Genomic DNA, 26,777 nt, shown 5'->3' on the forward strand with positions numbered 1-26,777 from the left:
GGTAGAGTCAAAGTGAGATAAAAACCCAGTTCCTCAGATTCTAAATCCACTCTGCATCATAATTATTTAAAGCTAGAAGGGATTTGTTCAAGGTCATATGTTTGGATTGTAAAGAAAATGGTTTGGGGGATAGGGGGAGCCAAGGGGCATGAAGGAAGGGTGGAACTGAGGTTTTCATCACACTGCCCCATCAGAGTGGTATCTACCAGCTATTAGACCCTGGGCAACTTCAACTTCCCCAAGCCTCAGTTTCCTTACCTGTCAGATGGATATAGCCATTTCCATCTGGGAGCCTGTGGATTATAGTAGAATAGCATACTTGGCTAGGAGTCCAGAAACCTAGCTCTGCCACCGTCTGGCTGTGTGATATTGAGCAAGTCTTTTCCTGTTTCTGGGCTTCTGTTCCCCTTTACATAAAGAGAGGAGGTAGGACAAAATAACGGGTGAGCAGCCTGACTCACCTCCCTTGAGAGTGGGGAGATGCTGGTGGATAATGGGTGCGAAAGTACTTTATACAGGAAAATTATGTCAACTGTGGTAGAGAATAATGCCAAGCACAAAGAATGAGCTGCTAATGGTAGAATCCCAGCCACTGCAGTGCACCTTCCCGAACAGCCCAGCTCATACCCCTGGCCCAATGACTAGCTAGGAGCTGGTTTCAGGCTGTGGGAGGGTTCAGAGAGAAAACCTGGAAGAACATGGAATGTCACAAACCTCTTTGGCTCAACAATCCCCACATTCCCTTGGTGTTCTCCTGAGAATAGTGGCAAAGCCAGTGAGTCCAAGATGGCCATGGCGGGTCCTTTCTCTACCTTAACAGGCTAGAGGCCAAATCCCAGGGTACAGCAGTTTTAACTATTTACCAGAAGCAAATACATCTTCCTTTGCACTTTGGAACCCTCTTTCAGCTTTCCTCCTTGCACAATCAACAAGCAAAGGTTGTGTGCTGCTGCCTGAACATGACTGACTTACCGCTCCTCCTGATCATTTGCTGTTTGGGATATCTTTTTGGTGCTGAAGGTGCAGGTTGGTGTCTTGTTCAATATCTTTTGGCCACAGTAATAAAAGAATAGCTGGAGGTCCTTCCTGCTACTTGGTCAGGATGCCAGGAAAAAAAAAATCCACCAAGGTCGCACGTGACTTGGTGGGTTCCAACTTCTTCTGTTGTTAGGGCTCTGTTACTCAATAATTTATATCAATTCTGACCATCCAGAAAAATCTCACGATTCTCTTAGATGCTACAAGTTTCATGGACTGCTTAAGCTCGAGTAGACCTTAAAAATCATCTAGCCAAATCCCCTTAAGTGGCAGAGGTAGAAACTGAGGCCCAGAGAGAGTGGAAAGAGTGTTGGATTGGGTGTCAGAATTCCTGGGGTCAAGTCCTAGCTTTGTAGCCTTCTTGTATGTAATACCTCTTCTCTCTCTGGACCTCACTTTCCATTTCTGTCAAATAAGGTGGTTAGACTAGGTGATCTCTAAGCCTCCTTACAGCTCAAATGTTCCAGGATTCTGAGACTCACCTTAGGACTCCAGACTTTAGGCCCAATACTCTTTTCCATAGGCCCATGCAGACTCTCTCTTTTGATTAGGCCTTGGAAACAAGATGCCTCTTACCTTCAATAATTCAATTTAATAAGCAAGTATTTATTACCTACTATGTGCCAGGCACTGTGCAAAGCCCTAAGGATACAAAAAGAGGAAAAGGCCAGTCCCTGCCTTCAAGGACCTTACAATCCTTTGGATTACCTGTCATTTCCTAAATAGAAAAAGGTTGTTTTGTTGTTGTTTTTTAGTTGTGCCTGACTCTTTCAGACCCCATTTGGGGTTTTCTCAGCAAAGAAACTGGAATAGTTTGCTGATCCCTTCTCCAAATCCCACCTACCATGCACTTATTTTACTTTACTTATCTGAATATAAGCTATTTCCCCCCTATAGACTGTAAGCTCCCTGAAGTCAGGGACCATTGTGTTTTTGTCTTTGTATCCCCAGTGCCCAGCAAAGCACCTGCTACATTGCAGATAATTTGGCAAATGCTTGCTGAATCAAATTGAACCTTATAGATGAGGAAACCAAGGGTCAGGGACCCACCATTAGTAAGTGTCAGAAGCAGGACTCGAACACAGCTCTTCTTGACTCCAAGCCCAGCAAGCTCTCTACTACTAGGCCATGGTGGTTCTCCTACATTGCCCTTTCAGAACAGCCAGGTGAAGCCAGAGCCACCATGCCAACTTGCTGTCTACCGTTTACAGACAAACCTTTCCACCTTGCAAAGTTATCCAAGGTATTTGAAAGGTGAACAGCTCCGCCAGGTCTAATTGCCTTGCTACTATTTTAAGAATCTATCTTTTTCACTTGGAGTTTGTAGGTTGCAGTGCGACCATTTAACTTTTCATTAGAACACTGGGATTTATCAGCAAACCCTATCGCCATTGTCACTGCTAGAAAGGAAGGGCTTTTATCTGTCTCTGTGCTCTTGGAGTTGATATTTTAGGATTCTTTGAACTCAATAGAGATCTCTAGGGAAGGAAAGCAAGACTGAGAACTTGCTTAGGAGTTGGAGCATATTTTTACTGGGATATTGACAAGCTAGATCATGTCCAGGGGAGGGTGATCAAGGCCCATAAAGAGAATGGAGGGCATTTTATTCAGGGACCTAGTGGAAAGGTTTACAGGCTTAGAGTCAATTCCATTCAAAAAGTAATTATTAAGTATACATTTCATTTCATTGACTTAGTGCTAGAGGGGAACCCTATAGATCATCTGGTTTTGTTGTTGTTGTTTGTCCTTCATTCTCAAAGAGGACCATGACAATGGAGTGATGTCATGATTTGCAGTGAATTGGATTTAAGTGAGGGAGGGCCATCTAGGTCCAGTGGCAAAATATACATCAGTATGACTGGGGATGGCCCCAGACATTTAAGGCAATTGGGGTTAAGTGACTTTCCCAGGGTCATACAGCTAGTAAGTGTAAGAGGAGAGATTTGAACTCAGGTCCTCCCAACTTCAGGGCCAGTGCTGTATCCAGTGCACCACCTAGCTGCCCCCATCTGGTTTTATAGATATGAAAACTGAGGCCTAGAGAGGGGAAGTGGCTTAAATAACATTACTACCATACACAGCAAGTAAGGGAGCCAGGATTCTAGCCCAGGTCTTCTGATTCTAATCTATCACTCTTTTCCACCCGGTTCTAGGGATAAAAAGATGAGACGAGATGAAAACCAGTTCCTGCCTTCAAAGGGCTTATATACTATGAAGAGGTACTACCCAGATGCATATTAGTAAGTGCAGGATAGTTTGAGAAGGGAGAGAGGACTAACAATAAGGGGAATCAGGGAAGGTTTCCTGTAGTAGGGGGCAACTGAGTGGAGGATTGAAGGAAGCAAGAGCTTCTAAGAAGTGGAGATGAGAAGGGAATGCCTTCCAGGCATTTGGACTAGTCAATGCAGAGATGTGAAGGTTGGGGACAGACTTACCTAATGCATGCTCATTTTTTTCAGTCTTTTATTTTTATTGCATGTATTTTTTTTAAAAAATGTATGTTTCGGGGGCAGCTAGGTGGCACAGTGGACAAAGCACTGGCCTTGGATTCAGGAGGACCTGAGTTCAAATCCAGCCTCGGACACTTGACACTTAACTTGCTGTGTGACCCTGGGTAAGTCACTTAACCCTCATTGCCCTGCAAAAACAAAACAAATGTGTGTTTCTCCTTAAGTAACAGATCGTGGGGTTTTTTTCAAGGTGGAGATAAAATGCCAACTTTGTGGACTTTAGTAAGAGAGCCTGGAACATAGAGTTCAAGAAAGGTAGAAATGGGAAGTCTGGAACAATAGGTTGGACTCTCCATGGAGGGCTTTAAGTACTATGCTGAGGAATTTGTATTTTACCCTAGAGAAAGGAGGGAGCCACCAAAGATGTTTGAGCAGGGGAGAAGCATATTCAGACTTATGACTTAGAAAGATGATTTTAGCAATTACATGAAGGATGGATGGGAGAGGAGAAAAGGTAAAAATGGAAGCCCACATAGGAGGGCATTGTGTTAGTCTGAGTGAGAAGTGAAGAGAACCAAATCTAAGATGGAGAGAAGGGATGAATGAGAACAATGTTGTGAAGATAGAACTGACAAGACTTTGCAACTAATTGGCAAGATGAAGATGGTGAGTGGAAGGACTGTGGTACCCTTAACAGAAATGGGGATGCTTGGAGAAGGGGCAGGTTTAAGGGGGGAAATGATAAGTTACATTTTAGTCGTGCTGAGCATGAGAGGGTCTTCAGATGGAAATGGCTACTAGTCAGCTGGTGGTGATGGATAGGTGATGAGGAGAGAGATTAGGACTGGATATGGAACTTTGGAAGTCACCTGAATAGAAAAGATTACTGAACCAATGGAAGCTTATGAGAGGGGGGAACGGGAGAAGGAAAAAGAAGAGGAGGAGGAGGAGGAAGATGGAGCTGAAGGTGAAAATAAGAGAGCCCAGCACAAAGCCTTGGGGGCATAGACAATGGGAGATGGAATGTGGTTGATAATCCAGGAAAAGAGGGTGAGAAGGAAGGGACAAACAAATAGGAGAACCAGGAAAGAGAAGTAGTGTCATAAAAACCAAGGGACAATAGGAAGAAGGAGACGGCTAACAGTAGAAAAAGTTGTAGAGAGGTCAGGAGTAGGAGAGGGCATCATATTTAACAGGTAGCTTTAGAGGCAAAGTAAAACACTTAAATGGTGCTTTCCAGGGATCAGCAAATGAGGGAGAAGGGAGAAAGAAGAGACGATGGGAGTCAAAGAAACTGGGATGTTTAGTCTGGGGGAAAAGAAAATTAAGGGTTCTGGTTGTTGTTCAGTCATTTTTCAGTCGTGTCCAACAATTTGTGACCCCATTTAGGGTTTTCCTGGCAGACACTGGAGTGGTTTGCCATTTTCTTTTCTAGATTATTTTACAGATGAGGAAACTGACTTGCCCAGGATCACACAGCTAAGTAAGTGTCTGAGGCCAGATTTGAACTCAGGTATTCCTGACTCCAGGCCTAGCACTCTATCCACTGCAGCATCACCTAGCCGCCCCAAGAGTCATGATAATTGTCATCACAGAGCTAAGGATTGTCTTACAAGGAATTATATTTACTAACAAAGGTATTATTACACTTATTCTGGTTGGTCCTGGAGGCAGAAGTAAGGGAAAGGGGTGGAAATTCTAGCGAAGGAGATTTCAGTCCAGTATATCAAAGAAATATCTTAGAGAGCCATTAAAAATGGAATTAATATTCTTGTAATGTAGGGCAGCTAGGTGGCACAGTGCAGGGCCTTGACTCAAAAAGACATCTTCAAAAGTTCAAATTCAGCCTTAGGTACTTACTAGCTGTATGTGGGCAAGTGACTTGACACTGTTTGCCTCAGTTTCCTCATCTATAAAATGAGCTGGAGAAGGAAATGGCAAACTGCTCCAGTATTTTTGCCAAGAAAGTCCCAAATAGGGTCAAGCAGAGTTGGACACAACTATGCTGACTGAACAATAAAAATCTTGTGAGGTAGAGAACTCCCTGTCACTAGAGGGCTTCAAGAGAAAACCAGTTACTGAGGATTTTGTGGAGGCAATTCATACTCAAGGTGGTAGTTAAGGTTAGGTGACCTTTGTGATCCCTCCCAACCATACCATTACATTATTCTATGATACCTTCCTTTCTATGAATGATTGATTAAAACTGTTATATTTCTGTGGATGGTAGATTTAAAGATTACTGCATCAAATTGGAAGTATAGTAAGCCTGATCAACATCATCTATTCTGAGATATTGCACTTATGGTAGTCAGGGTCCCACAACCTCTGACACTGGCTGGCCCAAGAGAATAGGGATGGACACGGGTGACATGATGCAGTTGTTGCTAAGATCATCATACAGCATTTTCACTACCCAGAAGCCCTTTGGTGGATTTTGTGCCTAAGACCTCAAGCACCACAACAATACTATCTTTTCCCCAGAGAGGAACTCAGCACACAGAAACACCAACAGAGATACTCAGGGAAGGCTACGCAAGTAATGAGATACCACAGAGCTTCTGTGTCTGTCATCTAGCACTTGCATTCTCCTACGTTCTAAAATATACAACTCAATTCCCACAGTGTAAGGAGCCAGACTAAAATGAGGCCAGGGGCTTAGGTTCCCCCTGCTTTCATCTTTGTGCAGATGGGGCGTCTAATGGGAGAGGTACTGGTACCCTCCTTCGGGCTATTTAAGAGGCAACTTCCTTCCTACTCCAAAGATCAACTGACCCATTTCTCAGATTGTGGCAACAGTTAGAGTTCATATAAGGAATCCCCAAAATGCCTTGGAGGTTCACCTGATGGGCTTCTAGCCTTTTCAGATGCTTTATTCTTGTGAAGAACTAGGGTCTTACCTCCAGGCATCTTCTAGAATTCAAGATGTCAATTATATGTATTTTAAATTACCCATATCCTCTATGGGTATAGTCTTCCTCTGATGCTTCATTGGGATGTGTAAGGGCAGACACAGGGGGTGGAAGTGGGGTGGGTTGCCAACCTAAAAATGCTTCTAGTGTGACTCCAGGTAAGCCATGGACTATATATCTTTCATCTGGGGGTCAAGTCAATTCAACAAGGATTTATTAAGCACCTTGCAAAGTACTGGGGGACAAAGAGAAAAATAAAAGTCTTTACCCTCAGAAAGCTTACATTCTCCTAGGGAGAAATCAAGGCATCCACATATAAGCCATTACACAAAATAAACAAATTAATTGCAGGAGAAAAGATTCCAAGAGACAGAGATGAGAAGGGAGATCATTTCAGGCAGGGGATAAAGCCTGTGCAAAAGCAGGGAGGTGGGAGATGGAATAGAGTTGCTGAGGAAGAAGTAATCTAGTTTAGCTAGAACATAGATCATGTGAACAGGAGTAATATTCTGGAGTAAGGTCCTAGAAAGATGGGTTATGAAACCCTGTGAAGAGCTTTGAATGTCAATTAGAGAAATTTTAATTTTATCCTAGCAGCAATAGGGAGCTACTGATATCTGTTGAGCATGGAAGTGGCATGGTCAGACCTGCATTCGTGAAATATCAATTGGGTAGCTGCATGGAAGATGAATTTGGAAGAGTCCCAATCTGCCTTCACTGAGGACCATCCCCAGAGGATCGAGTAGTAGATAATGAATGGTTTCAGCCACAGCAACTCATGCATTCCATTTACTAAGAGGATCAGAGTCTGGATCCGTGACAATAGCACCCACATCCAGGAAATCTTTGTGTCTCAGTGTCTCAACATTTATTCAAGTCTCATTTCCTTAACTAAGACTAAAGGGATCTCAGCCCTCCAAAGCTGTCAAAATATAGATAGTTCCTGAGACCTGGAGGAGTGCTTGGGGTATCTGGATGCAAGGAAACTTCTCTGCTAAAAACATTGGCAAGAGTGGGGCAGTTAGGTGGCACAGTGGATAAAGCACTGGCCCTGGATTCAGGAGGTACCTGAGTTCAAATATGGCCTCAGACACTTGACAGTTACTAGATGTGTGACCCTGGGCAAGTCACTTAACCCTCATTGCCCAGGAAAAAGAAAAAGAAAAAAAGACATTGGCAAGAGTGACAAGGGTCTTATCTGAAGCTCAACCTCCACCAAGAAACCGTCATTTCTGGACTAAGTGAACAAAACTTTTGGGCCACTGCTTTCTGAAAGGACAATGTGATCTTCCTAAATCTCTGGTCTGACCATGTTGTTCCCCCCTTCTCAAACTCCAGTGGCTCCCTATTACCTCCAGGATAAAATATAAAAAATCTACTTGGCATTCAAAGCCTTTTGTAATCTGACCCCCCCCACACACACACACATCTTCACCTTTCTAGTCTTCTGATATCTTCTACCCCCCATAGCCACTTCTCTCCGGTGACATTGGCTTCCTCGCTAATGCTCAAACAATACACTCCATCTTTAGACTTGAGATTTCCATTAGACAGGCCTGGAATTCTCTCTCTCTCCTCACCTCTGTCTCCTGGCTTCCTTCAAGTCTCAGATAAAATCCCATTTTCTATAAGAAATCTTTTCCAATCCCCCTTAATTCTAATGCCTTCCCTCTGTTGAATATTTCCTATTTATCCTGTATATAGTCTGTTTGTATATAGTTGTTTGTACATTGTCTCCCCTATTACGTTTTAAGATCCTTGAGCAAAGGTATCATCTTTCGCCTTTCTTTGTATCCTCAGTGTTGGCACAATGACTGACTTCAACTCAGTAGATTGCCTTAAGGTTCTGTTGAGTCCTGATTTAAGGATTTCTTTTTAACCTCTTGCAAAACCAAGAAAGTCTAGTGGTCTTTTAGCACTATAAAGACTCTGGTTTAAAAAAAACAAATTTGAATTCCCAAAGATGGGTCTCTTAGCTTCCCATGGGAAGGCCCTCATCCTGGGCTTTGATGGCAAATTACCTTGGGGCTCGTCTAGCCTGAAAGTAAAGTTATTCTTTGGACTATTCTTTCCTGATCTTGATTTTCTTTTGCTGATAGTGTGTTTATTGACTTTAATTTCAGTTTTTCTTGACCGTGAAAATGCCTCCAAGATACTTAGTCGACCAAAGAGGTATAACTCAGGAAAACTGGAAGAATTTGTTAGAGGAAACCTTGAAAGAGAATGCGTTGAAGAAAAATGTAGTTTTGAAGAAGCCAGAGAAGTTTTTGAAAACACAGAAAAGGCAGTAAGTATTTCCCACTACCATCCTCTTCACATTCCTCATTATGTTGTGCAATGGTTCCAAGGTTCTCAAAGGTTCTGCCAGTAGAATGTGAGCCCTGGTGGGTGCCAACAAAGTGGAAAGGCTTCAGAAGAAACAGCCTACTAAAGTATGGAGACAAAAGACTCCTTGTTGTATGGTTGGCCCACAAATGAAGGATTGGAGGGGAAGAGTAGGAACACAGCAACTCACTAAAACAACTTAACAGAAGGGGTTCCAATCTGTGTTGATAAAAGCACAAATCTGTAAAAGTGATGGGTATGAGAACAGCTTAATAACCACATACCTGGGCAATGTAGATGATAGAATATGATGGATTTTGAATGTGATTGATTTCTTAGGATATGAGAAAGTGATTATATTTTAAACCATTTTTCTAAAAATTCACTATTCATGATCTCAAAGAGCAGGCAGTGAAATCTACTTCACCAGGGGTATACTGGTAAATGTTTAACAATCACATCTCTGCGGGGGAAAAGTGTGTGTTCAGCACACTTTTATATTTAATCTCATTAGAAACATTTTCTCTGTCACTTTCTTGAGCCTAAAAAATCAACAAAAGAACAAATTAAGCCCTGATTTGTAGTTTTATGATTTCCAAGGTACCAATTTAAGAATCTCTTCTCCAGATCTGGTATAATCTGGCTCCAGCTTTTCTTCCAGAGGTTAGAATTACATACATTATCAGACATGGTCCCTGCATCAGTAATCAGTTTGCGTAGATGCTTTTCTTTATTACAAGGGAGGGCAACATTCCATTTGAGGAATATATCCAGAAATGAATGCAATTTAGAAAACAAAGGCATCAATGAAAGTTAGTTTTAAATATATAAATAGATAAGTGGTATCACTATTCATTTTCTTCTATTGCTTTCTCTTTTCTTCATAGACTGAATTTTGGAAGGAGTATGTGGGTAAGTATTGATTTCATCTCACTGTAAACAGATAGGACATATATAAATGCCATCTGTCAAAAGGGATGCTGAGGGGCAGCTAGGTGGATAAAACACTGGCCCTGTATTCAAGAGGACCTGAGTTCAGATCTGGCCTCAGACACTTAACACTTACTAGCTGTGTAACCTTGGGCAAGTCACTTAACCCTCATTGCCTTGCAAAAAAAAGGATGCTGACCCATCAGCCTCATTTTGAGGCTGTAGCACTTCTGAGAGGTCTTACTTCTGCTGGGAATAGGGGAGGGGCTTGACATCACAAGCTAGATGTTATAATCCTTTTTCCCATTTGCCAGCATTACAATCACTCAATAAGCTTTTATTAAATGCCTACTATGTGGACAGCTAGGTGGCACTGCAGTGGATAGAGCACCAGTCCTGGAGTCAGGATGACTTGAGTTCAAATCCGGACACTTTCTAGCTGTGTGACTCTTGGCAAGTCAATTCACCCTGTTTGCCTCAATTTCCTCATCTGTAAGATAAGCTAGAGAAGGAAATGACAAACCATTCCAGTATCTTTGCCTAGAAAACCCTACATGAGGTTATGAAGAGTTGGACATGACTGGAAAAGAACTAAACTATGTGCCAGGCACTGTGCTAAGCCCTAAGGATAGAAAGAAAGGCAAAAGGCAGTCCCCACCCTCCAGGACCTCATAATCTAATGGGAGAAACAATATACAAATTATGTATAAAGAACCTAAAGACAGGATTAAATAGAAAATAATCAATATAGGGAAGGCACTATTAGCTGGGACTTAAGCCATGAGGCAGAAATGAAGAGGGAGAACATTCCAGGCCTGGGGGGGGGTAGGCAGAGAATGCCCAGAGCTGAGAGATAGAGGGTCTTGTTCATGGTACAGAAAGGAGGCCAGTGTCACTGGATACAAGCGCACCTCCAGGAGAGGGAGAGTGGCTTGAATCTTAATGTTGGGAAGTTTTCATTGGAGGAGCAGGTCAAAGCCCTTATTAGATGGGTTCAGCAGCTAAGTGGGGTTGAGAATAGGGAGTTGGACCTAGGAGTCACCAAGACCTGAGTTCAAAAGTTGCCTCAGATACTTACTAGCTGTATGACTTGAGCAAGTCACTTAAGCTGTTGGCCAACAGTTTCCTCAAATATAAAATGGAGATCAATTGTAGCACAAACTTCACAGGGTTATTGTGAAAACCAAATAAAATAGTTTCGTTTAGACAGTGCTTTGCAAACATGCAAGTGCTGGCTATTATTACTATTGTTATTATTTTTTGTGGGACAATGAGGGTTAGTTAAGTGACTTGCCCAGGGTCACACAGCTAGAACGCATCAAGTGTCTGAGGTCGCATTTGAACTCAGTTCCTCCTGAATCCAGGGCCGGTGTTTTATCCACTATGCAGCCACCTAGCTGCCCCTATTGTTATTACTCTTATGGGTATTGCCTTTCCCTTTTCTTTCACTACCATCAAGGGAAGCCAAGGCCCTCACTCAAATGAAAAGCCTCCAAGCACCAGGACTCTAGCCTCAGTCCTGCCTTAAGCACACTCTTAGGAACTATGGGACTTTGAGCTGGATACTTAAGGTCTCTGCACTTCAGTTTCCTCATCACTTCATGGAGCAGTAGAGAGAGTCGCCAACAAGGCGCCGAGAGGCTGGGCTTCTAGCTCCAGTTTAACTGCCAATTAATCAGCTGTGCAATCTTGTACTACCCTTGACAAGGAGGGACCTCGAGTACTGCCTCAGATACTTACTAGCTATGTGGCTTTGGGGAAGTCACTGAATCTTTTTCAGCCTCAGTATGATCATCTGTAAAATGGGCTGGAATGTAACAATAACTTACATTTGCATAGTACTTTGTAGCTGGCCAAGTATAGCTTTGACACATTTAACTGGCACTTTACCACAACAGCATGAGGTAGATACTACAGGCCTTATTGCCATATGACAGATGAAGAAATTGAGGATCAAGCAAATATGAAGATACACTGGCTTGTCCATTGTCATACAAGTATGAAGTGGCAGAGATTAAATTTGAACTCAAATGTTATTGTCTCCAAACCCAGAACTCTAGTCACTACATTTCCCCCCCTCCCCCTCCTGTGCCCCTCAGGAACAACCTATGAATCACCTCCCAAAGTTGTTGTGAGGATCAGAGATAACATGTGCAAAGTGCTTGGCCGCCTAAAAGAAGATTTGGGTTCAAATTCTACCTTTGGCATATATTGGTAGTATGACAAAACTCTCAATGTCACCAAGTAACTGACTCTCTAAGACTTTAAGTTACAGTTACTTATCTTTGTTGGTGGAGGGATATTTCACACTGGGAGTACCCTATGCCAATGAAAACACACGTTCAGCCCCTATCCTTATCCTTATTACAGAGGCAACATAGTATAGTGCATGGAGAGATGGACTCAGAGCCAGGAAGAAGTGGGCTCAAGGACCAGCTCTGAAACACAGTGACTATTGACCCTGAGAAAATCATTTAATCTTTCAGTGCCCCCAGCCAACTGGCCAAGGCTCTAAATTTCACAAGTTGTAGAGGATGTTTCATCACCCGGGAGTCCCCTTTATCAAGTCTAGTCCCTATTCCCATTCTGGATTAGCTGCCCTCCCCACCCCCATTTGCAGCTCGCTTTCCCTCTGTAATATGAGGTGACTGAGCAAACTAATCTCCAAGGTCCCTTCCCTTCTGCCCATCTATGACTCCATGTCTATTTATCCTAACGTAGTTTTTCAATAAAGACCAACTTAGCAGCTCTCAAGATGAATGTCTCACTTGGCATGAGCTACCAGCCTGTCTTCTTTGACCCCTCTTAACCTTTAGCTCTGCCTAACCCCCCAGCAAACCCCAACAAGCCCCCAAGGGAAGACTGAAGGCGAGATGAAGTGACACTGGCTGCCAGGCCCTGTTTCAGCCAACGAGTGGCTGCAGAGCTGGCTGGAAGCCCAGGCCCTTCACTGCAACATCCTCAATAATTCAGAGGAGTCAGCCCATAATGGAAACAAGTGCCCAGCATTGCCGAGAACATCAACCAGTGCTACCATCTTTTGTTGTTGCTCTCATGCAATCAAAAGAAATTAAAATATTTGGACAAGCGTGCTGGGACAAGCAGCCTAGGGAATGTGGTCACATAATTGGGGTGAGTAGTTTTCCCGTAGAAAGGCATGATAGTTCCTTCTTTGGGTCCACAGAGATAGGACAAGCATTTGTAGCAAGGAAGGAAGGTCACTTGGCAACAGTGATACAACCAGTACAGCACTGGGAGCCGTATAGGAAAAAAGACACAGAGATAAAAAAGTGAAGTCTGGGGGGCAGCTAGGTGGTGAAGTGGATAGAGCACCGGCCCTGAATTCAGGAGGACCTGAGTTCAAATCCAGCCTCAGACCTTTGACACTTATTAGCAGCTGTGTGACCCTGGGCAAGTCACTTAACCCCAATTGCCTCACCAAAACCAAAACAAAACAAAAAGTAAAGTCTGGGTTGAGAGCACAGGGTGAATGAGGGAAGCAACACAAAATAGGTTGGGAAAGGCAGGGTGGTGTCAGACTAGAGAAGTCCTTGAATGTCAGGCATAAGTTAGAATTGTCCTTAGCAGGAAATAGGAAGTCATTGAAAATTTTTCAGCAGAGTAACATGAACAAATCAATGCAAAAGAATAACTATTCTGGCAGTGGTATAAAAATAATACTAGAAGGGAAAGACCCTGGGCAAATTACTTCAATTGTCTATGCCTCAGGGTCCTCATCTGTAAAATGGCAGGGTTGAACTAGATGATGTCTGAGGTCCCTTCTAGCTCCTGCCCTAGGTCCTGTGTGTGACAAGTCCCTGGTGAAGGGGTTCAATGAAATCAAATCTTGGGTCCTTTCCATATCTAGATCTCAATCAGTTTCCTCATGTGGAAAACGAGGAGGTTGGACAAGAGGCCTCCAAGGTCCTCTCCAGTAGTAAAGCTATACGATCCTATAATCTTATGACTTGTAAAGGAGTGACAATAGTACAGGCAGGTCATGATGAGGGTCTGTATTAAGGTAAGAGCAATGGAAATAGGGAAAAGGAGGCAGAGGGGAGAGGTGCTTGGTGGGAGGGGTAGGAGAAAGAAGAAATCCATAGCACCCAGTAACTGACGATATAAAAAATGACAGGGAGGGAAAACTCAAAGATAATGAAAGGCTCTGGGCATGGAAGACTATATATACAGGGGTGCTAGAGACAAAAATAGTAGAGCCAGAAGGAAGAGTGGGTTTAGTGGGAATGATAATGAGCTTAGTTTGGGACATAAGGAGTTTGAGATGTTGCTGAAACATCTTCAGGTAGAAGTGCTGTAGGCATTTGGAAGTTTGGGTTTGGAGTTCAGAATAAAGATCAGGGCTAGAGACCAGTTTGGAAAGTTCCAGCTAAGGGGTGGTAGGTAATGCCATGGGAGCAGATGAGATGGCCAAAGGAGAGAATGTAGAGAGAAATGAGAGCCTAAGGTAAACATTTGAGGACTAAGCAGTCCAATATAGGCATATTATGAAGTTGAGATAAAAAGCGAAGAGCGAATAAAGGATTTCAAAAATGAATTTGGAGAAGCAAATAGAGAACTAGGAGAGTGAGATGGCTTAGAGACCAAGGCAAGAGAGTATTCAGTGGGTAGAATGATTAACAGTGCAAAATGCTGAAGAGAGATCAAGGAAGATGGGGGCCAGACAAAGTCCACAGGATTTGACTATTAGATCATGAGTGACCTTAAAGAGAGCACTCAGAATAATGGTGAGGATAGCAGCCACTTTGCTATAGTTTGATGAATTGGGGGGCAATGAGTATAGATATTTAGCAATAAAAGGGAAGAAAGAGATGGGACAGTAGCTGGATGAAATAGAAGGGCCAAAGGAAGATTTTTATTTAGGACTAGAGAGATCCGAACATGTATATAGATTGACAGGAAAGAGCCCATGGAAAAGGAGAGATTTAAAATGCATAAAGGAGGGATGGGTGCTAGAGCAATGTCCTAGAGAAAGCAGGAGGGAATGGAATTGAGGACATAAGTAAAGGAATCATTCTAATTGTGGGAATACATATTCTATGACTGGGAGGAAAAGGAGAAGGGGTAAGGGTTCTTAATTTTGAGTAATGGAGGAGTAAGTAGCTACCCCATGCTGATGAATTGCTCTGCTCTAGCCAGGGTGGTTCCTTATTGGACAGACATGTATAATCTAAAGCCTTCCTAGCTTGGTAGCAGCTGCCAGAGATTGTGCTCACCTGGTATAATCTTCAAGGACTCAGGACTAACCACATCCATGCTAGGATGAAGTATCAGAAGAGGACTTTAGTGGAAGAATATAAAACAAGCTCTAATAAACCAGAATACTCATCATTATCCTTCCTCTATCACCTTCATTTCTCCTTATCTTTCCCACTACCTACATCTTTATATTAATGGCAAGACCCTAAGTCTCAAGCAACCTGGCTGATACTTGAAGGTCTAGGTAAAGGTACTGTAGGTAAATAAACAATCTCTACAAGATAAGCAACATTGTATAAAAGATGCAACACTGGACTCAGACTCAGAACACCAGAGGGAGGTCTAGGTATGTATGCATATGTATGGAAGAGAAGTTTTTGATTCACCATGGGCTCGTGTATAATTCCTTTCTGTGTCCTTTACAGTGAGTCTTGTGAACCAAAGGACTTGTAAGAAGAGCTGGTGACTACCTTTAGGAGAGTGTCAGTTACTGAAGTATCCCACCTCTAACATTCTACTCTCATCCTCAGGATACATACAGTCCTAATCCAGTGCTTTTCTCACCATACTAGACTACCCTTCATTCCTCAGGGAGTTCTAGAAATTCCAAAATTTTGAGAACATTAATGTCTGAGGGCAACCAGCTTATATTTTAAATCAGCAGTTCTGTCCTGATGCTGAGTAAAGGCTCCTCTCCTCTCTGTACTTGAGAGTCTGAGGGGTAGAAGTGGGTTATGTGGGTAGCTTTTCAGCTAATTCAATGTGTTATTCTTTCTATCTCAAAGATGGCAATCAGTGTGAGTCCAATCCCTGCTTAAATGGAGGTGTGTGCAAAGATGAAATCAATGCTTATGAATGCTGGTGCCAAAGAGGATATGAAGGAAAAAACTGTGAATTAGGTAAGTCAATACTGTCCAGAATTGATTCCTGTTGAACAACTAAAAACTGCTTAATATACAAAATGGACAAATATAACATTTTAATTCTCAGGAAGTTTTATTTTTCCACATTGTTTGCATTCTGCTTTCTAAAACATCAGATACATTTAGAATTGCTATGAGGTAACTGCCTAGAACCACATTGTCATTATGGTGTCACAAAATGACTCAGAAGCTATACCTAGACCAGCAAAGTAGCATTGGAAGTGATGGAGAAACATAGCCCTCTACTTGCCTACAGGCTACCTCTCTAACCAAACCACAGGACAGAAGAGGGAGAATACTGATTGTTGGCTGATAAAATGGCCTTGGAGAAACTGGACCTGTCAGTTCAGCTCAACTCAATTCAACAGACATCTATTAAATGCCTGCTAGGCATTTAATGCAAGGCATTTGGAGATGATATTATTCCAATGGAGCTTTGATCTCTTCAATGCAGGCATTTCCTCCAAATATACAAATTGCAACCCATCCATGCCTGCCCATCATGCCTTACTCTTCTCCATGTCTTCCCATAAGTTCACCATCAGAGAAGGGGGTAAGAGTATATTCAGCCTTCCAGGGGACCTTGTTTGCATTCTCTTCACAGCAGAAAGATACCAATGGAGCCTTGAGATGGTCTACTGGTTGTCCCTCACTCTTGCCATGTGACCAGCCCATCTTCTTATTCTCTCATACATTTCTTAGAGCACATCCTTTATATTGTTCTCTTGTGTAATTCCTTGCTAGTTATGGACTACTTGCTTGTCGCTGACCATCATGCACTTCTCTATGGTGCTAAGGATGCAAAAACAAAAGTGAAAAGTAGTCATGCCTGCAAAAAGTTTATATATAATTCAATTCACTTCAATTCGATTAAACCAGAATTCATGATGTCCTTACTCTGGGCCAGGCATTGTGATAGGTGCTGAGAATATAAGACAACAACAATGAGTACTTCTTCTGGCCTAAAAGAGCTTACTTACATTTGCCTGGATTCTTCTAAAGGTCCCTCTCTACCAAGAGCAGAGCATCTGATGGATTCTTATTTGTTTGTATGTTTTTGATGGGGCAATGAGGGTTAGGTGACTTGCCCAGGGTCACAGAGCTAGTAAGTGTCAAGTGTCTGAGGCCGCATTTGAACTCAGGTCCTCCTGAATCCAGGGCCGGTGCTTTATCCACTGTGCTATCTAGCTGCCCCCGTCTGATGGATTCTTAACAAGCTTTAATCATTCTCTCCTTCAGGAGTCATAGAAAGTACCAAGTGGAACTGCTTTTTCAGACAAGTTTCCTGACCCCCAATCAAGTTGGCTATGGTCACAAAGAACCAGGGAAATATATATCCAAGTTCCAACTAGGCAGACCAGTGCCCACTTCCCTATACAATCCAAGTCATCCTCACCAAGCCATTTTGCCTGATCTTTTCATGGACAAAATCAATCTAGTCATATGAATTTCACCAAAATAGTTATGTATAAGACATCTTGCCTCTGGAATCACAAGACTGAGATTCCTATCCCACCTCAGATACTTAAAACCTGTATGACTCTGGACAAGTCACTTCCTTAGCCTGAGCCTCAGTTTCCTCAATTATAAGATGAGGGCTTGAACTACATGGCCTCTGAGGTCCCTTCCAACTCCATGCCTAGATCCCAAGATCCTTTGATCCTATTGTCATTATCAATAATCTCCTTCTGCCCCCCCCACTCCCCACCTCAATGCTAATTCTCTCCTGAAAAGCCATTTCCTGAGCTTTGGGTGATGGACTAGTCCAACCCAAACCATAAGTTCCTGTAAGGGGCTAAAATTCTAGTTGTAATATCTAAAATCTAATGAGTGGTCGCCAATAAATTATAAGTTTTAGCAAGAGTATTTAAGTGTTTAAGTATTTATTAAAGAGCATTAGGATCAGAGAGAAAGGTAAAAATCTAACTATTTCTAAGAGACCCCATCATCTGACCCACCATGGCGAGGTCAGGAACCAAAAGAAGAAAAAGCCCTCAGCCAGCATCCACTTCCTACTTCATGTCCTCCTCCCAGAAATGGGAGGCTCCTCAAGTTGATTGGCTGGTAGCCTTGATAGACAGTACCCACGAGCAAATGTCACTTCCTGATGCCAAGGACCTTGACCACATGGCTTGCCCTCAGACGCCTTCTCCTCTTGGCGGAGCTTTCCTACAGTAGCTCTCCAGCAGGTGGCATCATTCCAATCATTAGATTCCTCAGCTCAATGCTTACCATCTCCAGATAGAGCTGGGACAGAGCTTGTGGAAGGAATCCAGTGCTCATAAATGCTTCTTTTTCTTCTCCAAAACTTAAATAGAAGAAAGAGAAAGGACCTGGGCCCAGTGGATGTATAACATCACAGGCCTCATGGCTCCAACAGAAGAACACACAATTCACAGGCCTGAGATGAGCAGATATAAGAAGACATCCGAGCTAATAAAAAAGGCAAAAGAATCAAAGGGATGGGGACATGGAGGTAACTCTTGTTTGTGTGGGGAACAGAACCAAACCAAGAGCCACAGTCAATCATAAAGGTGCCAAGAGATCCCTCCAAAATGAAAGTCTACCCTGAAGCCTGTCTCTCCTCAAAACATGCCCTCTCTTGCCCCAAGATAAAACAGAATACAACATTAGGCAAAGGGAAAGTGGGAGGGAGAAGGGATGGCAAACAGGGAAGGCCAAGCGGACTGAGCCCTGACATTGGTTCTCTGGATCCCAACTTTGAGCTCATTCTTTCAGCAATGAGTTGCTAAATTCTGCAGTGATAGGAAACGGATTCTAGCCCTGCATCTATTTATTTATTGATTCATTCATTGATTCATTTATTTATTTTTTGTTTGTTGGATGGGGTGGGGGGGTTGGATATCAATCATTTCGAATCCTAGCTAGCAGCATTCACCTGAGATGCACTCAGCCCTGCTCTGAATGGCCCAGCGTAATGCAGCTCCCCTTAAGGTAGAAGAAACAAGAAGAAATCTTTGAAGTAGTTACTTATTATCAGCTTAAATAATGAAAGCCTGGGAGCTGAGGGAATAACCCAATTATGCATTCAATAAAGAAAGCATAATTGAAACTGGTCCCTAGCATTAAATATTCCTAAATGACTTTATCGGCTCAAAAAAAAAATAGAACAACTTTGGGGGCTCAAGGGAAAGCCAGTGTAATTGCTGGCTCTCTCGAGGCCTGTGGCTGGTCTGGGCTCAGTGGCCCGCTGATCCCTAGCCTGACTCAGGATGGAGTAAGAGCCTGTTGCTTCCAAATCAGCAAGTTACAAGTTTTGAAGGGTTTTCATTTTCATTTTTTTTTACTTTGAAATTTTATGTTTTTTCTTCTGAACTTTTTAGCAAACAGCAAGAGAAATAATCATTTCCTTAACCAAAATTTAACCAAAAAGGAGAATTGTACATGCAACTATGAATCACTTGGGTATATGGCTGGCTTTTCTTCTTAAATATAGAAGAAATTCAGCATATAATTTTGAGAGACATACCGAACAAAACAAATTCTCACTTTGGCCAGATATGAAAACACGGGTCTTTTTCTTCATCTTGAGTCCCTCACCTCTGATTTGAGGTTTTGTAAAGGAGCTCAAAGGGAGCAAATCACTTACCATCTCTGGGCCTCAGTTTCCTGATCTGTATAAATGAAGAAATTGGCCCAAGGGCCTCTTCTAGTACTAATATCTTCCCAGTCTATACTTTTAACAAAATAATCATTAAAGACTTATCTGCTGGCTCCACAGAAGCATAAAAACAAATCTATTTTATCAAGCTTAACTAAGGCAGGAAGGAGATAAGGCGGGGGCAATGGATGATATGGACGATTCTAAAGGCACCTCTTTTTTTAACTTCCTTGGTTTTCCCCTTCCTACGTCCCACTGAGCCTCTGCTCCCCTTTTGAGAGCAGAGACTGAAATCACTGCTGTACCCTGGCCAGCAGACCCACAGAACTCCAAACACTGAGAGTTGGAAGGGAACTGAGAGAGGATCTACTTTAACCTCTTTGTGGAGAAAATCTGGGCTCCTCACCTCTCAGGTCCTCTGAGTGGGGAAGTGACTTGCTCTCAAATCAAAGGTTCATGGGTTTAGGCTTGGAAGAGACATTAGAACTCATCTAGAGGCTGGATTCTAGTCCAGCCCTTTCATTTTGCTGTCGAAGTAACAAAGGCCCAGCTCAGTTCAGGACTTACCCAAGGTCACACAACTAGTCAGTAGCAGAGCCAGGATTTAACCAAGCTAGTGTGTGTTGCTATTACATGGGCTTTCCTGCACCCACACCCCCCACCTCCCTTTTGGGGGTGTTCATTTTATTCAATCATTTCAGTCACGCCCAACTCTTTGTGGCCCTATTTGGGGTTTTCTTGGTTCATTTTGCAGATGAAGAAACTGAGGCAAACAAGGTTAAGTGACTTGCCCAGGGACACACAGCTAGTAAGTTTCTGAGGCCAGATTTGAACTCAGGAAGATGAATCTTCCTGACTCGAGGCCTAGCACTCTATCCACTGAGCCACCTAGCTGCCTGCCTTATCAAGGGTACAGAGCTCATAATCCCTCAACTAGCTAAGAGGGACAGATATTTTATAACATACAGACAAATTAACACTTCTTTCAAATGTGGCATTTCTACTTCAAATATGAAAACTTCCACTCTTCTAAATGGTGTTGCTTTTTTCTACATATTGAGGTTTGGGCGGGGCGGGAGGAGGGAGGAGCAGATGACAGGATATGAGAATTGGGAATTTAGCAGATTCTGCCAGTTAAATAACAACAGTGAACTTTGTGGTGACCTCATCATCCAGAAAGCTTTTCTGTTGATATTGTCGGAGAAGAATGAGGACTATATGAAAGGAAATCAGGAATGGGGAATATAAACCCTCCCATCAAAAAGTTGGTTATAAGTAAGTGGAAATGGGCAGAAGCATCTTGTGTTAGCAAGGGGCCCGGGGGGTGGGGGGTGGGGAAGGTGCCCCATGAGAGGTAGTATTTTGAAGGGTAAGCTCTTTCAGAATCACAGAATGTCAGTGATAAGGGCCTGACACAGCTTCTCCTTCACCTGCCTCAGTTTATAGAGGATGAAATTGAGGGCCAACAAAGAGACTGGCCACAGATTATATAACTCAATCAACCAACCAAAAAGTATTGAATAAATGTCCACTATATGCCAGGCACTGTGCTAAATTCTAAGGCTACAAATACAATGAAAGAAACAATCTCTACTTGCAAAGAGCTTACATTCTAATGGAGAAGACAGGAGGCTATAGGATAAGGGCATGGGCAGAGAGGTTAGCCTTGGAAAAGAGAAAGGCCACCTCATTGGCAGAGACTTGGGGAAAGGAGAAGAGAGTAGAGGATGATGTCAAGAGGTTTTGAGATGAAGAAAAAGAGATTAGAGGAAGATCCCTGTCTAATGGTCTCATTTTTTCAGTAAAGAGGCAGGACTCATAGCTGACAGAATGGGGAAGCATGATGTGTGAAGCTTGAGGAGGGAAGAGAGAGAAGGTTTCGAAGAGCTTTTGTGGGGGATTAAGATAATGAATCAATCAGAGAAGAGTAAAAAGATTGCCTCACTGTAGCGAGGGCCCATTTGAAGTTAGATAAAATGAATTGATACTGTGCCAAGCCAGCACAGCTGAGTGATTTCCTCTAACTCCATTCAACAGCCTGTGAGTAGGCGTGGAGGAGACAAATGATGTCCAAAAAAAAAGTAATTCCAAGGTGAGATTTGGCAAGGGATGAATGGTGATGGGACAAAGAGGCAAGGAATTTGAGAAGAGAGGACAGTATAGAGTTGAATTGGCTAACTATAAAGATGGGAGGGTGAGGTAAGAGAAAGGGTAATGGCCTCTGAAAGAACTGAGGGGAAGAGAGAACAGAGGTCTCTACAAGGAATAATGTTAGAATTTAAAATTGGGAAAATCGGGGCAGCTAGATGGCGCAATTGATAAAGCACCAGCCCAGGATTCAGGAGAACCTGAGTTCAAACGTAACCTCACACTTGACAAATTCTAGCTGTGTGACCCTGGGCAAGTCACTTAACCCTCATTGCCCTGCAAAAATAAAAAAAATTAATAAAAAATAAAGTTAACCTATAGCAGAGGACCATGGAAAGCCTACTAGAATTCAAATTAAAGACCTTTCCTGAGCTTCACTTTCCTCATTTCTAACCTGAATGGGTTGAAAGATGCCCTTCTAGATCCAAATGTATAATGTTCTCATCTGGCTTTGGAACTTGGGTCTGCTACTTACTACCTGTGTAACCCCAGGCAATTGGCAGGTTTAATTTCTGCTCAATCACTTACCACCTGAATAACCTTGGCCAAATCACTCATCTTTTCTGGATTTGCTTAAAAGTAGAGGGGCAATATGAATTAACTGGCCCATGATCCCTTCTAGCTCAATAATCATGTATGTGACAAATCAATTCACCCTCTTTGGCCTTTATTTTCCTCATCTGTCAAATGAGGGGGTTGGAATAGATGACCTCTGAGGTCCCTTCTTGATCTATCTAGATCTATGTTCTTACAAAGAGAATCCCCCAGTTCTGGCTCCTAGACAGGAACCCTTTCAACTGTTGACTCCAAAACTCACTATCAGAAGAGGCCCCATTGAATATGCAGGGCAAGGATGGAGGTGGGATGCAGTCACATGACACAGAACCCAAGCTACAGGGGTGGGAGGTTGGGGTGAGGGAGGGTGCTCCAGCCAAGGCCAAAGGGCTCCTTCCATTGTCAGTTCTTCACCTCATCTGCAGATAGGCTGAACACTCTCTTCAGGGCTTGTTTGCTTTGGCTGTACACTTTCCCATTTCTGGGTAGAAAGAAAGTGATACCAAGTGAAGGGGAAAATAGCCAAGGTTATTTATCAGCACTGGCTGGAGCAGGGAAAAGGTCTTGTATTTTTTTTTTAAAGAAAAGTACAAAGTCACATTTGTATTCATTAAAAACAGTTACAAACCCAGATTAAGCACTGGGGGATTATCTCTGAGACAGGGTGGAATTTCAGTCCCTGTAGCGCCCCCTTGAGAAAATATTTCCATTTTTATTTACCTGGTGGCAGTGTTATACAATGGAAAAAAACACTGAATTTGGACTCAGAAGACCTGGCTCTGAAACCTCAGGTCTGCTACCCATATGCCATCGGGCAAATCACTTCCCATGTCTGGGCTTCAGTTTTCTCCTCTGAAAAAAACGAGGGGATTGGTATAGATACACTCAAAAGTCCCTTGGTATTCTCTTTTCTTTTTTGTGAAGCAATTGGGGTTAAGTGACTTACCCAGGGTCACACAGCTAGTAAGTGTCAAGTGTCTGAGTCCGGATTTGAACTCAGGTCCTCCTGACTCCAGGGCCGGTGCTCTATCCACTGCGCCACCTAGCTGCCCTTCCTTGGTATTCTCAATTCAATCAGAGGCCATACATGAATGAGAATGCCCTCTCCTCTATGCCAGTCTCCACTTGAAGACCTCCAAGGAAGAAGAGCCCTTTTCCTCTTGAGGCTGCCCACATCACTTTGGGAGAGCTGGGAGTGTCCTGAAGCCTAAATATCCTTGTCTGCACCTCCCACCCATTACTCTTGCTCATTTTGCCCTCTGGAGCCAAGAAGAACTAGTCTTATCCCTCTTCCACAACAGCTCTTGTGTTCATCTCTCAGTTTCCCTACCTGCAAAATGAGGACATTGGGCTAGATGACCTCTAAGGTATCTTCCAGTTCCAAACCCTATGCTGTTCCCACTGAGTTCCAAATTCTTCCCAATTGTGCTACTGTTGTCTAAACTGAATTCAACATGGATAAATATAAAGTCTTATGCTTCAGTTAAAAAACATCTTCACTGGGACCAGAATCATAGAATGAGTTGAAAGGGAATCTCAGGGGCAGCTAGGGTGCAGTGGATAAAGCACTGGCGCTGGATTCAGGAGGACCTGAGTTCAAATCCAGCCTCAGACACTTGACACTTACTAGCTGTGTGACCCTGGGCAAGTCACTTAATCCTCATTGCCCCCCCCCAAAAAAAAAGAAAAAAAAAAGAAAGGGAATCCCAGCAGCTGTCTAGTCCATCACATACACAAAAGGAATCCCCACTTCTCCCATTGGTCCCCTCTTTCCAGAACCTATATTTTGAAGGAGGCCCCAGAACAACCATCCCTCATTCTCTGGATATAACCCATGTGCCCATCTCAGATACCTTTTACCATCAACTCCCTCCACTTTTCAGTTTCCCCTTTATGTGTTGTCTTTGCTCATTAAAATGTAAGCTCCCTGAGGGCAGGGGTTGACTTTCTTTTTGCTTATATTTGTACAGTAAATGCTTTATTAACTGCTTGTTGACTGATTACCTGACTTCTTTTCCAGATGCTAGCTGTAGCATTAAAAATGGTGGCTGTAAGCAATTCTGCAAGATGAATGATTTGAACAAGGCAGTGTGTTCCTGTACTTCAGGATACCGACTGGCAGAAGACCAAAAGTCCTGTGAACCAGAAGGTCCAAATTGAAATAGATTTTCTAAAGTCTTACAGATAAGTTCACCAAACCTGTATTTAATCCTTCAACATTCTTTATCACCTGAAAGATGTCTAGTTCCCCTTCTAACCTATAACCATATCAATTCACCAAGAGCATTTATTAAGTTCCAACCAGAATTTATTAGGCACCTACTATGTACCAGTCACTGTGCTAGGCCACAAAAATACAAAGATAAACCAAAAACCAGTCCCTGACCTCAGGGAAGTTACATTTTACTGGGGGATACAATGTGTAAACACATATGTATGTGCAGGATTTCTTGAGGTGGAAAGAGTCCTACCAAATGGAGGGGGAAGGGTCAAAAAGGGTTTTCTGCAGGAGGTGGTACCTGAATTTTACCTTAAAGAAAACCAGGAATCCTAAGAGATAGAGAAGGGAATGTACTCCAACGGTGAGGGATGGCTTGTTACAAAAGGACAGAAGCCTGAGATGGAATGGGGAGTTGTGGGAATAGCAGCAAGTAGGACACCAGAGTTAGAATGGAGAGTATAGAATTCCCTCCTCTCAGCCTCGTTTTCTATATCTAACAAAGTTTGCCTAGTCAGAGGTTCTTATCTTAGAGTTTGTGAACTTGTATTTACATAGATATAGATATGATGGGTTTCTTTGTAATCCTATCTTATTTTATATGTTTAAAAACATTATTCTGAGAAAGGGGCTATGGGCTTCTTCAGGCTGTCAAAGGGGCCTAGGACACCAAAAAGAGGAAGAACCCCAGACTAGAGGATCTCTAATGGTGCCTCCCTTATTCCACAATTCAATCCAAAAACCATTTATTAAGTAACTACTGGATGCCAGGCACTATACTGGGCATGAAGAATACCAAAGCAAAACAAAACAAAACAAAAAAAAACCCATGCCCTTAAGTCTTGAATACTTTCACCTCTTAAACTTCCTTGTTTTCCTTCCTTCCTTCCTTCCTTCCTTCCTTCCTTCCTTCCTTCCTTCCTTCCTTCCTTCCTTCCTTCCTTCCTTCCTTCCTTCCTTCCTTCCTTCCTTCCTTCCTTCCTTCCTTCTCTTTCTTTCTTTCTTTCTTTCTTTCTTTCTTTCTTTCTTTCTTTCTTTTTTTCTTTCTTTCTTTCTTAATGAATTCTTCATCTCTGTCCCTTCTCCACAGCCTGAGTTCTTTTAAGCCTAGCAGTATTCTCTTAGGCTCTCAGAGCATTGGGGCAATACCAGTTGGCATGGCTGGTTTAAATATTTGTGAGTCAGTAAATCGAATTCAATCAGTGGTAACAGCAAAGATCCCAAGAGGGCCAGAAACTCAGAGACCAAGTGTTTGGAGCATGATTCGGTCAGCCCCTGACTAGAAAACTCTGCAGAGATCATTTAAAATCCCTGGGTCTCAAGCTGTGTTCCAACAAGCTCGGCATATTCTGAATCACTCTTGCAGCTGTACCCTTTGGTCAGATTGATCAATGCCATGCATCTGGGCAGCAGGGAATCAATTCTCAGGGCCAACATTTCTAGGCTACTGCTGGTCATGCCACCTCAGAGAAGGGCTATGTTGATTGGGCAACTCATGTGCTCAGAAAGGTCCCAGAGCCATCCTGTTGCCATGTACAGAAATATGGTCGTGTACTCCTCTTCCTTGAAAATGAAGTTGGAGGAATCTTGAATAGAATGAGTCAGCCCTCATATCAGTGTTAGTGATAGTCTGGCACCAGAGAGAAGCACCCTTCACAACCTGGTCCCAACCTACCTTTCTAAATTTACTATACATCACTTCCCTTCTAACATTCCCAGCCAAGCAGGCCTTCTAACCAGAAGTATATTCCTTACACTTGGCATCCCACCTCCAGGTTTTTGTCCAGGCTGTCCCCTCCTGCCGGGAGGGCAGTCCTTTTTTGCCTCTGCATCTGTCTTTTAGAATCCTCAGTTTTATTCAAACCTTAGCTGAAGAACCACCTCCTATCTGAAGTCTTTCCTAACATCCCCAGATTCTAATGTCCTCCACAGAAACCTGCCTTATATTTCTTTTGTATTGATATATAATATATTTATGAATTTTATATGTATATATAAAATATTTATATATCATTTGTATAAGCAGATGTATTGCCCCCAACGCCAGCCCTGCCTCCCTGTCATAAGCTTCTTGAAGACAGGGACTGTTTTGTCTTTGTCTCTTGTACCTAAAGTACCTAGCACACAGTAGGTGCTTAATAAGTGCTTGGTGATGGACTGAATAAACTCCCTGGAGTTGCCTCTGAGAAGCAGGCAGGTCCTTCATGCCTACTTTGTATGGGAGAAGGGAGCTGTCTGAAAGGTAGAATCTTATTAGTCTGGTAGATCACATTTTGAGCTTTGCCAGTGTACTAAGGCAGGCCGCCTATCTCAGCATCGAGGTAAAGCTCAGCAGAGGAAATTGAGGACGCCACCAATAACCAGGACTGGCCCTGCAGCAACTTAAGTGAATGGTCTTTAGAGCTCTGGCGTCTGCAAGAGTTAGGTTTTTAACCCCAC

At 42.9% G+C, this 26,777-nt stretch overlaps 1 protein-coding gene across 1 annotated transcript in view; it reads left to right on the forward strand.

Moving 5' to 3' along the window:
* The first annotated feature begins 904 nt into the window (after positions 1 to 904).
* The window catches only part of F9 (coagulation factor IX), a 45,102-nt gene continuing 19,229 nt past the window's right edge, over positions 905 to 26,777 (forward strand). Inside the window, exons 1-5 of the mRNA XM_043974187.1 lie at positions 905 to 1,026; positions 8,524 to 8,687; positions 9,613 to 9,637; positions 15,658 to 15,771; positions 24,141 to 24,269. Coding sequence (XP_043830122.1) covers positions 960 to 1,026; positions 8,524 to 8,687; positions 9,613 to 9,637; positions 15,658 to 15,771; positions 24,141 to 24,269 — 499 coding nt within the window. The 5' untranslated portion in view covers positions 905 to 959. The remainder of the gene's footprint in view (positions 1,027 to 8,523; positions 8,688 to 9,612; positions 9,638 to 15,657; positions 15,772 to 24,140; positions 24,270 to 26,777) is intronic.

This window comes from Dromiciops gliroides, chromosome X (assembly GCF_019393635.1).
Source record: "Dromiciops gliroides isolate mDroGli1 chromosome X, mDroGli1.pri, whole genome shotgun sequence".
Classification (NCBI taxonomy): Eukaryota; Metazoa; Chordata; class Mammalia; order Microbiotheria; family Microbiotheriidae; genus Dromiciops; species Dromiciops gliroides.